At 42.2% G+C, this 15,245-nt stretch overlaps 1 protein-coding gene across 7 annotated transcripts in view; it reads left to right on the top strand.

The window, feature by feature from the left end:
• Nucleotides 1–15,245, top strand: part of LOC141539123 (uncharacterized) — a 92,635-nt gene that overhangs the window by 29,748 nt on the left and 47,642 nt on the right. For 2 of the 7 annotated variants that reach the window (XM_074261433.1, XM_074261451.1), the window contains exons 1-2: nt 8,010–8,265; nt 13,486–13,577. The exons of 2 other annotated variants lie outside the window; for them this stretch is intronic. In XM_074261433.1, coding sequence (XP_074117534.1) covers nt 13,545–13,577 — 33 coding nt within the window. In that variant the 5' untranslated portion in view covers nt 8,010–8,265; nt 13,486–13,544. Of the gene's footprint in view, nt 1–7,668; nt 7,733–7,954; nt 8,266–13,485; nt 13,578–15,245 lie in introns of those variants that run through there. 3 more of the 7 variants (XM_074261460.1, XM_074261443.1, XM_074261485.1) reach the window with 3 other exon arrangements.

Genomic DNA, 15,245 nt, shown 5'->3' with positions numbered 1-15,245 from the left:
AAGAACCTTTGAGATAATTTATTTAGGCTAATCCCTTCATTTTTTTCAATAAGGAAGTGAAAGCATGTAAATGTAACAGTTTATTATGGTGAAAAGAATATTGGATTTGGAATCAGAGAACATGGATTTGAGTCCTTGTGCTACTACTTGCTACATATGTGATCTTGGATAGTTGCATTATTTCTGTGGGACTCCGTTTCCTCATCTGTAAAATGAGTATGAACTAGGCAATCTCTAAAGACTTTTCCAACTTTTACTTTATGATCCTAGATTAAGTAATTGGTTCAAGGTTAGGAAGATGATCAGAAGTCAGTTACAGAATCTCAATTATAATCCAGGGATCTTTGTCATTCCTTGACAGTGTTTTTACCAATAGGTTGGGAACAAATGTTCTGATTAAGTTAGCTAAATTAAATGTTCCAGAGCTGACACTCTGATTTATTTGGATGTATCGAAAGCCAGCATGCTTTGGAAAGAGAAATAGCCTTGAAGTCAAAGAAATGAAGATTTAAGTCCTGAGTTTAATTAATTAATGTAGCTTATTGATTAGCTACATTAATGCTATTTATGTAGTATTTCTCTGAACCTTCACTTCATCTCCAAAATGGTAATATTTGCATATGTACTACCTAAGGTTATGAGGGAAATACTTTGTAAAACTGAAATCCCAGTATAAGTATAAGCCCCCCCCCCCCTTTTTTTGAAAGGTGAACCAGAGTCAGGAGCTCAGAAACTGGGTATCCTGGGGTTTGGTGTCCAAAGATATTCATAGAGAAATACACAGACATGCTGAGCACTCACAGTTCATGCTCAGTGTAGGCCTATCTAATAACCTCATGGGATTTCTAGCAGTCATCATAGACAAAACAGAAACCAGTCCTTGAGCAGAACAGGAAAGATAAGGTAGGAATGGTTTGGGCATATACACATGGCCTTTAGGAAGTAGTTTCTGGAGCATGAAGAAAATAGTGCTCTGTCCCCAATACCAAGAAAAACACTGAAGAATTGGCTTAAAAGTTTAGTCATACCCCATAGGCCAAGGATCCTGTGTTTGACAGAAATACAATGGCTAGATCTTATAAAGTTGTAATTTAATAACAGCTGATAGTTAGCCCTTTATAGTTTGTAAAGCATTTTATACACATCTCCACATCTCTTTGTTAATAAATGCTCCAACCACATTTTAGTTCCTGAGCTCCAGCTCCTCATCACCAATCGCCTTTTGAACTGGATGTAGACATTTCAAACTCAACATGTTTAAAATAAAACTCATTTATCTTTCTCTGCAGACTGATTTTTCTTCCAGCTACCTTCTGTTGAGGACATCACCCTTATTCAATCTCCCAGGGTTGCAGTTTCATAATGATCCTTATTTTTTAACTCAACCTCATTCCACACCTTGAATCAGTTGCCAGATATTATTTCTACCTTCACAACATCTTGCATCCATCCTCTTCTCACTACTCATACAATTAAGGCTTTTATCAACTCTTTCCTGGACTACTGCAATGACCTGACTAATTGATAATTCTACATCATGTTCTCTAGTCCATCTTCCACATAGGTACTTAACATCTTTTGCCTCTTATTATAAATTATACATCAACAAATACATTTCAGTATACAAAGATAAACAGAGGGGTTATATGTAAAATTATGTCTTTTGCTAAAGCAATTGGGGTTAAGTAATTTGCCCAGAGTCACAGAGGTAGGTATTAAGGGTTTGAGGTCGAATTTGAACTTAGGTATTCCTAACTTCGGAGCTGGTATACTATCCACTGTGCCATTTAGCTGCCATATATATAAAATTAATTTCTGTTACATTTATTTTCTTCTCATGACATTTTTTCCTTCAATATTCACACTTAACATAGTAGTTCTGATGTTACCTTTCTTGTCTACATTTCCTTCATTTTGCTCTTTTAATTTTTAAAATGATTCATTGACCTTTTTTTAAAAAAATTTTTTTTATTACCCCATCTTTCTCCTGACTTCCCTTGTCACAGGAAGACAAATGAAAGCCATCCCTGGTAATAGATAAATATAATCACACAAAGTAAATATACACATCTGTCTATACATTGAGAAAATATGTCATTTAGGATTTCTATCTATTTAATTTTGGCATCTCTGTGCCAAGAAGTGGGAGACATAGTTCATTATCAGTTTTCTGAACCATATTTGATCATTGTGTTGGTCAAAGTTCTTAAGTATCAGTTTTTCTTTACAATATTGTAGCTATTATATAAATTGTTGGTTGGATTTTGCTCACTTCTCTATGTTAGCAGCTCATACAAAATCAACCCAACCTTCTTTGAAATAATTTTTTCATTATTTTTAAAGCAGAAAATACATTACATTCATATAGCTATTTTTAATAATTTAGCTATTCCCCATTTTGTACAAAGTTATTTACAACAACAAAATGTATGTTTATAAATAATTTTTGTCTAAGTATCCCTTTCCTTTCTTATTGGGTCAAATATGCAGAGTTTAGTGATTTTATGGTTGTAGTTCTAAACTACTTTCTAGAATATCAAAGTCATTTCCCTAAACCATATGTATGTAGGTAACTCCTCTATTCTCGTGGTTCTCTATTGATTCTCTAATCTAAAATAGAACTTCCTGTGTTTGATTTAAAACTTTTTACAACCTGGCACCATCCTGCTGTTCCTGCCTCCTTACACAATACTCCTCTTCCTGTATTCTATGACAGAGGTGCCAAACTCACAAGAAAACTATATTTTCATGAAGCATAAAGGAAATGGAAAATGTTTAACTAAATAAAAATATATCAATAGCATTAACTTGCAGCTTTGTACATAAACATATGGCCTGCAAGCATTCCTTTTCTATTTGAGAACCTTCTTGCTATTTCTTACATTTAGTACTTATTTTAGTACATTCTTACATTTAGCAACTTATCACCTTGTCTCCAGACCTTTATACCAGCTGTCCTCCATACCTGGAACACAGTCTTTCTACACTTCTGCCTCATAGAATCCATAACTTGTTTCAAGACTCACTTCAAATACTACCTTCTGCATTAAGCTCCTTGATCTATCCAATACCTTCCTTATACTATATTGTATTTATTTTGAATATACTTATGTATACACATATTGACTCCTCCATAGAATTCAAGCTCCTGGAAAGCAAGAACTTTTCCCCTTTGTCTTTGTAACCCTAGTGTAATCCCAATAGTAGATAATTATTAAATACTTCTTGATCATTTGATTGATTAGCCTTCCCATTCATAGGAGAAGATGAATGAGTATATGGCAATTTTAAAAAGTTAGAGAATCTTCAGAGGAGCATAACCAGGCTAGTAAAGGGCCTTATCATATATATGAGGCATGGGTGAATTTGAAGAAAAAAAGACTCAGAAGAGACATATTAAATATTTTCAAATATCTGAAGGGTTGTCCTACAGGAGAATGGTAAGACTTGTTTTCTTGGTGCCAGACAGAAGAACCAAGTAGAAGAATGAGTAGAAGTTGCAAAAAAGGGCAGATTTAAGTTTGAATATCTTAACAAATGATCTGTCTAAAAGTGGAAAGGGTTGCCTGAAGTGATGGATTCTTCCTCAGAGTCATCAAGCTGAAGCTAAGTAATCAATCCATCAAACAAAAATCACTTATTAAGCACTTACCACATGCTAGTCATTGTGTCAAAGATAAAGATTTTTTAAAAAAGTCTTTATCTTTAGAGAGCTAACATGCTAATTCAAGAGACATGTAAATAAGATAAATTAACTCTAGATAGAATGTAATCTTAGGAAGATGTTAGTAACTAAGAGGCCATCCTCTAGATGGTTAAAATGTGAGTTGAAATTAAAAAGGGGCCAGAAGAAATTTTAAGACGTTAAAAGAAGGAAAGCATTCTAAACAGAAGAGTACAAAGGCACTGAATAGCCACTTCTCAAGATTTTATAGTGCAGATTCTTTTTGAATATGGAATGGACTAGGTAGCCATTGACTGTTCTTTGACCTGGATTATACTTTCCATTATCTTTACTACATACTTCCTATCTAAGCCTATCTTTTCTCTAAGATTTCCTGTTTCTTTTGAGGACATTGCCATAGTTCTAGTCACCTCAGTTCACAACTTAATTTGTGTCTTCTCTCATTTACAATTCTATCTCTACAGTTTCTATCTTCTTTCTCTTCTCAGTTCACCTGGCCATTCTCACTGGCCATGTCCTCAAAATCTCTTGGACTATTACAATAACTTCTTAATCTTCCTTCTTCTAGCATCTCCTGCTCAATCCATTCTCCCTACAGGTGCCAAGACACAGGTCTGACCATATCACATCCCTGGTCGAAAATCTTCAACTAAAGTATCAACTCCCTCGGTTGGCATTTAATATCCTCCACAATTTGGCTCCTACCTGTCCAGACTTACTTTGTAATACTCCCTTTCATGTACTCTACATTCCAGCTAAATTGGCCAGCTCTTATCCTAAACTTCACATTCCATCTCCTTACTTTGCACAGGCTGCCTAGAATGTAACTCCCTTACCTCCTAAGGGAAGCTTTTTCCTAATCTAGTAATTAGTGTTTGTTTCTTCTCCCAAGTTTTCTTGTATATATGTATGGTGTCTCCCTTGAAGCTGCCTCAGGTTCAAGGCATAACTTTGGGTTAGCATCCATTAAAATATTCAGGAAGATGTGGTCTGATGTGACGGAAATCAATTTCTCCCTCAGAAATATTTCTCTCATTTCTTAATCTTTTATCAGAACATGAACTCTTCAGGGCAGATACTGGGTTTTTGCCTTTCTGTCTTTTCCCATTGCTTAGTACAAGGTCTGTAAATACATAGTAAATGTTTGGGAGACCAACCAGAGAATACATTAACTCAAAGCAAAAGGCATTACTTGAAAAGCAAAGTGGGTAACAAAGGGCTAAATGAAGCAAAAATGATCTTGACACCCATTTCCTTCCTATATTCAAGTATGGAAGGAGGGCATTGGTGCTGGTCTGAATTGCTATCTTGAAGTTATAGAAGGAAGAGATATGAGTCATTCCAGTGGGGTGTTTTAGGTAAGTGTTTACAGTAGCAGCAGAGGGTTCACCGAATTTCAGCTCCATTTTGGGCAATCTCATTTTGATTTTGTTGTTTTTGCTGCCCTTCTACCTTCCTCCCCCTATTGATACAAGGAGTTGGAAAACCAACTAATAAGCTGCTGCTCATATTTGCACGATTCTGCCTAGTTTAGTCCTCTTTCACTCTTGACCTGCCAGGATAGAGTACTGATCTACAGGTTTTGAGTGTCCCAAGATGCCTTCTTTGCTGGCTTCACAACCTTACTTCTTGTGTTAGGATTCAATTCACTGTATTTCAGGCTATGGCAGAGTGGGCAGCTCTTCCTTTTGCCTCTGTAACTCTATTTCTTTTTCTGTTGTCTTCTGTAGAATAGGTTGACTTGAAAAATAGTAGGTTCATCATTGGAAGTCTTCAAGCAGAGGTAGTATGACCATTTTTGAGTTCTTTCCAGAACCTAGCTGTCTTGGTTAACTGAATAGATGCAAACTAGCCTACTTAGCCCCCTGTATTTTGGTGGTTCCAGATTCCTGGATCTTTACATCTTTTTCAGCTTTCACCTGTGCCAACTCACCATCTGCCTTCCCAGCTCTCTATTCATATTCCCTCAGTCTCTTCTTTCATACTTTTGTACTTATCCCCACCTGGATTAGCATCCTAACCATCAGACCTAGACTCCTGTACTCTACACTTCCAGAATTTCTGTCATCAGACCCTGAGAAAGTTGATCTGATTATCTTTAGAATTCCTGCCTCAGAAGCCTAGACTTTTTGGTTAGGTACTATATGCCTCTTAAGTGGGCAGACTAGCATCTCATCTAACTATTCACCTAAGCTATCTCCACTTACTTGCTGACAAGGTAATTTTAGGCAAAGTAATAAAGTCAATAGTATTAATTCTGAAAAGTGTCAGCTAATTGCCCAATGGATTGCCCTGGGACTTTGCCGACCATAATTCCCTTCCTTGGACACTTTTATAAATGTATATAATATTATAGTGTAAGGTACTTAAGAGTAGACATTGTTCCCCACACTTATATCTCCAGTGCTTATGACAATCCTGACACACACTACTTATTCTTTTTCATCCAATCATCAATGTTGTAGAAGTTATTGCTCAGATATACATTGGACTAGTTGATCTCTGAGGATCCTTCCTTTAGAATCTGGTTCTGTAACTCTTAGCCTGACATTTAAGGACTTTCCCAGGAAGATCCCATCCTATCTTTCCAACCATATCTCATGACACTCCTTTGCAAACTCTTTGATTAAGCCATCCATCTTCTTGTCAGCATACTACAGACTCCAGCTTTGCAGTTTGATTCTATGCAAAATTATTTAAACTCTTGAGTACAAGTCATTATTCTTAAAAACCAACTGAACTGGGGCAGCTAGGTGGCGCAGTGGACAGAGCACCAGCCTTGAAGTCAGGAGGACCGGAGATCAAATCTGACCTCAGACACTTAACCCTTCCTAGCTGTGTGACCCTAGGCAAGTCACAACCTCAATTGCCTCAGCAGAAAAACAATAAACACAAATAAAAAACCAACTGAATCTTCTGAGGCTTATTATACATAGAATGGGATTCATTTGGCCCCATTGGCCAGCCTCTCTTCCCCAAACATTACTTCCCTCCTTACAATCTTTGGGCCAACAAACTAGCCTCTGGTGTTCCTCTCACACAAGATAAATCATCTCTTCCCAGAATGCATTTCTTTCCCTCTCTCAGAACCCCTGATTTCTATCTTCCCCAGCTGCTAGTCGCTCTCCACCAAAATCACGCTAGGGTTACTTTGGGTGTATTTTATATATACTTATGTGTCTCCCTTGCTGCGTCAGGCAGTCATTCAGTAAGCTTTATTAAGTACCTACTTGTATGACATGCACTCGGCTAACCTCTAGGAATACAAATTAAAGGAAAAAAAAAAAAAAAAAAAAAAAGCCCCTGCCCTGAAGGAGCTTATGGTCTGCTGGAGACAACTTCGCTTCCAAATACGGCTGTGAGACGGGAGACATGAGTAGGGAGGCCTTGTGATCTAAGCTCCCTTAGAACTTCGGGGGGGGGGGGGGGGCGTGCACAGTCCCTAGCAGAGGCCACAGTGCACAACACACTTGCCTTATGGACCAATTAAAATGTTTTCCCGGAAGCTTTCGGGTTCCGTTCCCTCCTGCTCTCACCAACTGATCACCCTGACACTTCTTCAGAAGCACCGTGACTCTCCGCCTCCTGAGCGGGATCCTCTCTCTTACATTTCGCGGCACTTACTCCCCGCCCCCTTCGATTCGGGGACCCCGGCCCAGCTGCTCCTGGAGCCCCGGCTGGCGCGGCCCCGGGCCTGGAGGCTTTCTCCCTCCTCAGCCGGCCCCGGTCCCTGATCTCGGATCTCTCGGAAATCCTCGCTCCCGCCCTCCCCTTGTCCCGCCCGCGCGGGGTACACAGTGTGCATGTTTTCCCCGTCCCCACCAGAGTCTGAGGTTGAGGAGGATTGTTTTCGCGCTCCCGGAGTTAGCGCAGAGCCTGCTCACGCAGGGGCGCGCGTCACTGGCTCACTGCCGCCGCGCTCGTGGGCAGCCCTCTCCGGGGTCTGTCACGCAGGACTGCCGCGGCGCCAGGCTCACTGACCGCCGGGAGCTCGCGCCGGGCCGGCCGGCCCGTCACCTCACCCGCGCACGTCGGGCGCTCAGAAAGGTCTCCCGGGGAAGGAAGGCGGCCTGCCCCCTTTGCGGTCCTTCTCACTAGCGGTCTCCTGGGCCCCCGCCGCGGGCCCTCAGCGGGTCTGGGGCTCCCGACCGGCCTCGGCCAGCAGACAGCGCGGGTCCTGCTCCTCACACTAGGTGTCGCTGCGACCCCCCCCAGAGAAGGCGTTAACATGGCATAACCGCACTCACCCCCTCTCTTCTCCTCCCTCCACACAGCCACGTGTCGAAGCAAGGGCCCGCCCACCACGCTCTGCGCAGGCCCGGCCAAGGACGGGCGGACGGACCACCGAGACTTGGAGTCCTCCCTACAGCCTATTGAGGCCCTAGGCGCATTCCGATCTAGGATTGGGCAGCACCCCCAAGGGGGGCGGGAATCTGGGGCGACACTTCCGGTCCGGGAGATCAGCCTCTCTCCGTGGGGGCGGTTCGGGGTCCAGTGGGGCCGGTCTGTGTCCACCGCCTCGGTCCCCGGCGCGGCCCCGGAGCGGAGGGTGAGTCCTGGCCGGCCCCAGACGTGGAGGGGTAAGAGGAAGAGTTCGGGAGGGTCCGGGTCCCCTCCCCTGCCTCCGTCCTCTCCAGTCCGCTTTTCCCCGCCGTCCCCCGATTTCCCTGCTGCTCCGGGTTCCCCCACCCCCTTTCGCCTCTGCAGGTTCCTTCCGCTCCCCGGGGGCTCCCCTTTCGTGTCCCCCCTTCTTTCTCCCGGCAGCCCTCTCCCTGGCCGCTGTCCCCTGTTCTCACCTTCATCGGTCTCCTCCCAGTCCAGAATGCCCCCTCCCCCTCACCCCCCCCCCCCCCGCTTCTGCCGGGGCTCTCCTCGTACTTCCTTAGGCCCCCCGTCTCTCCTCTCCCTGCCCGCGGCTTCCCCCCTCTTCCACCGGTCCTCCCCCTGTGTCCCGTCCCCTCTTCTCTCCTCCGCCAGCCCTTTCCCTGTCCAGAATCTCCCTCCCTCTGGTCCGTCCGGGCTCCCCTGCTCCCCGCCCCCATGAGCCCCCTCCCCTAGCCGCGGCCCCTCCTCATCCCGCCCGTCTCCTCCCCTGTCCTGGGCTCTCGGTTCTCTCCTCAGCCTGTGATTTCCCCGGTCCCTCGTCCTCGAAGTCTCCTCTCTTCTTGTGGGGTTTCCCTTCTTGCCCCCGCCCACCCCTCTCTACCGGCAGCCCCCCTCCCGAACTCACGGTCCTCGGGCTCCTTTCCTGGGAGGGTTCTCTCCTCGTTCCAGCTGGCCCCCTCCTTGTCCTAGGCTCCTCCCTTCTGTCCCCCACCGACTCTCTCTGCTCTCAGCCCCCACCTCTGCCCAGTGGGTCCTCTTCTTCCCCTTCCCCCACCCCCCGTGCATCGGCCCCTTTTGCTCCCCTCCCTGCCCAAGGTTCCCTCCAGCTCCTTCCCCGGTGGCCCTTCCCCCCATCGGGCACCTCTCCCCTCGGCCCCTCCCCTGCAGGGCCCCCCTTCAGTCTCTCATCTTTGCCTTTTTCCTCCTCTCTAGACCCCACTTCCCTCCGGTGCCCACAAGTTCCCTTTCCTTCAGAGGCTTTCCTCCCCCCGGCCCCCTTCTCTCCACTTTTTACTCCGCTCCTTTGTGGATTTCCTCCCTTTCCCATCTGACTTCTCCGTCCTGCCCCAGGCTTACTCCGCCTTCTGCACAGAGGTGGTCCTCCTTTACCCCTCCAAGTGTCCCTTTCTCTGAGGCAAGACAGTCCTCTCCAGTGAAAGATGTTCTTTCCTCAACTGTCCCCTTTTCTCCTTCCCTTCCCTTCCCTCCAATTCCTTTTCCCCCTTCACTGCACCAAGCATCCCCTCTCCGAGCCCCACCAACCTCCAAAGATTCATTCCCTTCCGAGTCCCTTCCTTGCCTCTTCTTTTGCCAGGTCAGCCATCCCCTCTCTCTGAGATCTGTCAGTTTCCTTCCCTCCACAATCTTTTCCCAATTAGCCTCCTCCATTGCACCGGCCTTCTCTTCCCCTGTAGTGATCTGGATCTCCTTTCCAGCACCCTTTTCTTCTCTGCCTCCTTGCTAATCCCCTCTACTTATTAGTCTTCTCCCATCACCTTTGCCAGCCCTCATCTCTGTATGGGATCCTTTGCCCTACAGTCCTCTTCTTTTCCCAGCTTCCAGAGCTTCTCCTCCTTCTACCAGTTCCCTTTCTTCCTCCTCCTCACCCCCGTCCCCTGCCCCCTTTGTCTCTTAGAATCTATCTAATTCTCTTTTGCACTATTTCCCCTCCTCTTCAGGTGTCCTCAACCTTTCCCTCCAGAGACTTCCTTCCATGAAGTTTTATCCCTCTATGTCATTCCTCTTCCATTCTTTCATCTTTCCATCCCTAAGTGTTTCTACAAGACAATCCTTAGAAGGGTGGGCTGGGGCTTGAAGGTTTAGGGTATTTTGGGCACTGCTCAAAGGGGTTTCAGAACAAGATAGACACACTCATGCATAGTTGGGTAGAGGATGGACACTTTAAGGCAGACCCACCTTGTATTCCCATAAACACAAACATACATTTGTTCCTGTCACAGACACATTTCCACACTGAACATCAGAGACAGAATCACTGCCCCAGGCACATTCAAACCTGTCCAGTCACAGCTGCACACCTTCCATATAAAGTTGCTCTATTCCGTAGCATTTAGATCACACTATTTTCCTGAGTGCCTTAGATGTTAGGCCTCATTTAAGAGCACCCAGAGGTACTTTAAATTTATGTTTTTGGGGTCAAACCTTTATAGTGGTTCTGTATAGATCTGCCTTGTGTTCAGTGTGTGAGTTAGTCTGTATTGGCTGAGCTGTGGTTTAGCAAGTGCTGTTTTTAGAGGCACAATGATGTTACTAGATGTTTGCTTAGCTGGATCTGTTTTCTCATAAAATGAAGGGTTTGTGCCAAATGATCTTCCAATTCCAATTCTTAACATTTTGCTTGATATTTGTGCAGGGAGGAAGGGCCCTGTGTTAGGTACTTGGCCAGAAAGAATTTGGACAGCAATTCTGTCCTCTTGGCACAGAACCTTGTGATTTAGTTTCCTTCTCCTGGTCTTGAGCTTCAGGTACCTTTGTGTTTGAGAAATATGATTGTGCGTATGTGGGAACCATCCAAGCTTCACATGAAATGATGGTGAAACAACTAAAGTAATTACCAGAACTTAAAATACAGGTTTTTCTATTAATGTTAACATCTCATGCATGTAAACTGTACTTTGTGCCTTTTCAACCATTTTCTATTGAGTTTTACAACAGATTTTTGAGGGAAGGGATGATTGGCCTGATTTAATAGAAGAAGAAACCAGAGAGAAAGTGTTGTGCTTAAGGTCTCATACATAGAAAGTTAGTGGCAGTCAGGAATAGAGCTCAGATTTCCTGATTCTTGGTGACTGACTCTTTCCACTTCCCTCTGTTATCTCTGTGGAAGGATTACCATAAGAGCTCAAGTCCATCAAATTTAGACTGAGGAGACAGAATTGCAATTAAATTCTTCCTTGGGCTCCATGTCACTTTTAAAAAACCATTTCTTCTCCTTCTGAAGTTGGAGGTGCTACTTTCTGAATCATTCCAGTAATAATCTGACTATGCAAAGGACTGCAGAATCTTTTTCAACTTCGAATCAGCCCATTAAAATCTGAAAGGTGAATTTGAAGGCAAACTTTAATTGATGATGAATTAAACTCCTGTTTTTGTTCTATTTGTCATCTGTGTCTATGTATTTATATTTTGTGTGTGTTTCTCCATATGTCAGATTCTCATTAATTAATCCATATCAAAATCTAATGAAGTGATTGATTTTCTCTCTCAGTGTCAATACAGATTTTAAAACAGCTATTCATGTTCCAAGGAATTTAGAAAACACATGAATGTTCTCCCTGTGCCCTATAAAGTTGCTCTGAAAAGATTGCAGATCCATTTTTGCTTCTCTTGATAAACAAGTCTGCAGAAAGTTCACTTTTCTTTGTTGATTTTAATCCTTTATTTACAATATTAAGTTGAATAGATACCAAGGATTTATTTCTGTATAAATTGAATGAGATAACCTTGAAGATGCTTCCCAACTTCATGAATTGTCTTTATTGCCTGGAAATGAAATTGGAGCTAAAAACCTTTTCTGTAGATGCTGATTGAGTTTTCTCTGTGTCCAGCATATACTAAGGTTTTGTGGGAAGGCAAAGAGGAATGACATGTGGGCCCTTCTTTGCTGGATTCTAGAGTGGAAGAATGGATTAGAGATCAGGATTTGGGGTGAATTTGAGGTGTCCTATAGACTTCAGTGGTTCCATGGTGTGCAGGTGCTCCTTTTATGGTTCAGATCCCAGCCTGTCCTGTGGCATGACTGAAGTCCTCTCTAGAACCAGTAACATGTGCTAAAGATTACTTTGTTGGAGTTTTTATATACTGTGTGGCTTTAAGCACCTTCCTTTTTTGAGCACATATTTTATGAGTGACACTTTTTTTGCCACTTCTCACAAGGACATCACCTTTGATAATATGCTACATTTCACCATATGTTCACCTTGTCCTTTGAGATCACCCCTAATTTTGGTTGTTCAGAGACTGTCATTCTATAATGTGCAGACTTATAGAGTCATTGAAAATTTTTAGGATGAGTATGTGATTTCACTATCTTCTAATAACAAAAACCCTTCTGTACATATAAAATGGCAGCTGCTTTGCAGTTCACAGGCTTAAAGAATTGTTTGGGGCACTGAAAGATTAATTAGCATGTGCAGGGTCATACAGGATTCATCAGAGGTAAGACTTGAACCCAAGTCTTCCGGACACTGTTCACTATGCCTCTCCAAAAGAATTTTTTAAAAATGTGGTTGTATGCCACAAAACTTCTTTGAGATCATTGAGTGCCATGTTGTTTCCCAAGTTTGTTGTGCATCTGAAGTATCTGCCCCATATATATGAACTCTCAGACTGATACAGTAGCCTGTTCAGGCATCTCCGCATGTCATAATCTACTCATATAAATTTTTCATCTATTTAATTTTCTCTAACTAGATTGTTCAGCTGCTCTTTTCTCAGCTGCCATGAAGAGATTCAATAATCAAGTAGGGCTTATATAATTAGTGCAATGTCATTCTGTAAACAGGAAACTTTTGGAAAACCTCACCATGTACAAAGTTTTCCCATTCTAATTGAATCATGGCTTAGAATATTTCCATAACAACGGTGAATACCAGAGCACAATTGTATCCCTGTTTGTTGTTTTAATTGATAATGCTAATCAGAAGATCTTTGAGCAAGTTACTTCCTGTTGGACCTAACAAGTAATTATGTAATTTTAACACATCTATCGAAGATACCTTTTTGGAGTTATGGGTCTGGATTCTATTATAATGGAATAATAAACATGTATCTCAAAGTGCATGTAGTGTGCTCAGGGAGTTGTCACTTATAGACAGAGGTGAGCCTGGAGAGTCTTCTTGGAGAAGTCAAGCCTTGAAAAGAGACAAGGAATGAAGTTGTTATGTATGTTTCAGAGGGGCTGTATAAACCTTTTATATTTTTGTGATTGCTAAGAGGTTGCTGGATAAACTTAAGAATCAGAGCAGGATTTGCTGAAAGAGATGACACTTAACTATGTACCTTATGGGCAGTTAACAGCAGCTAATTGGCCTTCATGGACACATTCAGTGCTCATAGTGATGATGGAGGTGGATCCAGGGGCTATTCTTATGAGAACTGGGGAATCCCAGAGTGACAGAGGGGGCACCCTAAATCAGGACTGGTCTTCCACATATGCCTTTCTCTTTTCCCAGCTCTGGCTACTCACCAGGTTCTTCTCTGACTCCCTGAGGGGAACCCAGGAGACCAGGCAATGGCAGCAGAGCTCCTGTCAGTCGGGCCCCAGGTGAGCTGTTTTTCTGGAGACCCCAATCTACAGAACTTCTTCATTCTTTTTTTTTTTTTTTAATCTACCTTTTTCTTCTGCCATGTTTAAAAAAAAAAAGGAAGTAATTATTAAGTTTTAAGAGTAGTTAGATGGCATAGTCCTGGTGTGGGAGTCAAGAAGATGTGAATTTGAATTCTGCTTCAGTCACGTAAACTAGCTGTGTGACCTCGGGTAAATCACTTAACCAGTGTCTGCCTTGGTTTCTTCAAATTTAAAATGGAGATAATAATAGTACCTATATCCTAGGGCTGTTATCAGAGTGAAATGATATAATTATAAATCACTTTGTAAACCTTAAAAGTCATATATAAACATTAGCTGTTATTACGTTTCTTCCTGCTTTTAAGTTTACAATGTATTTCCCCCATAGCTATTTTGTAAACTAATGGTGGAATCTACATTTTTAACAGCATACTGAGGCACATAGTGATAGACTGACCTGCCACATAGCTTATAGCTTTTTTAATTGGGATTTGAATCTAGTTCTCCTGATTCCCAAGAAAAGGACCATAACTTTTCCACTACAATTTGCAATTTTAAAAGATATGCTTGGAGAATTAAAAACCAGCCGTGACTTCTTGACTGACCTACCTCAGGTTCATCTCAAATTAATTAATTTTGTACAGATTACCTGGCTATTCCAGGTCCATATTGGGAGGGAAATGGGGGGAAAGCATTTTGGAAGAAAAGATACAATATCTTTTGCACCACTGTGGTCCAAATTATAAGGATTATAGGGAATGATAGAGAAATGTTAACTTGCTAGGATAGTTTAATAATTTTTTGCATGTCCTTGACTGAATTGAGTAGAATTCTTTTAGAAATCTTTTTTTATTAACTTGATTTTATTATTTCTGTCTGCTTTTTTTTCCTGTGTAAATAAATACACTAGAAAAAATACATTTATGGTGTAGAGTGACTTCCTACTTATCCTTTAAAACCCAACTGAAATGTCATTTCTTCTAGGAAACCTTCCTTGTTTCCCCTAGTTGGTAATAATCTTCCCCTACAAACTTCACATAGTATTTACCATATAATACTATGTTTTATTGTTACCTGTGTTAGTAGCTTATCTTCGGAATAGATTGTAAACCCATCAAAGGGCAAGACCATATCTTATCTAAACTTTATTCTCAGTGCCTTGCACAGTTCTTTCTACTTAGGTACTTAATAAATGTTTATTGTCTGAATCAATGAATGAATGACTAGAGTGTGAGGTAAGAGGAGCTGGGAAGGCTGGAAACCATATTTACTAAATGTGGTAGTAGTAGAAACTCTTTTGTAGGTTTAGCAACATATTCATACATAGGGTACAATACTGAACTTTATTAGATTCAACTATATTGTATCAGTTCCTAAAAAAGAAATCCATCGATTCCTTAAGCAGCTCACTAAGCAAGTAGTATCATGATGAATTAGAAATCCCAGTACAGAGAAAGTTTGACCTCATGGGTATTACTTAGACTTGGCTGGATGAGACCCTTGACTAGAATATAAAAGATGTATCTTATTCAAATGAAATATGACAAATAAAAGGGAGGATGTATATTAAAATACCTTCATTCAAGCAAATTTAACCAATAAGCTTTTGGGGGAAGAGATGGGAGAGGGGCAGTTGAAATTAAG

Source organism: Sminthopsis crassicaudata, chromosome 1 (assembly GCF_048593235.1).
Source record: "Sminthopsis crassicaudata isolate SCR6 chromosome 1, ASM4859323v1, whole genome shotgun sequence".
NCBI classification, from domain to species: domain Eukaryota; kingdom Metazoa; phylum Chordata; class Mammalia; order Dasyuromorphia; family Dasyuridae; genus Sminthopsis; species Sminthopsis crassicaudata.
This window is presented reverse-complemented; position numbering and strand designations above follow the sequence as displayed.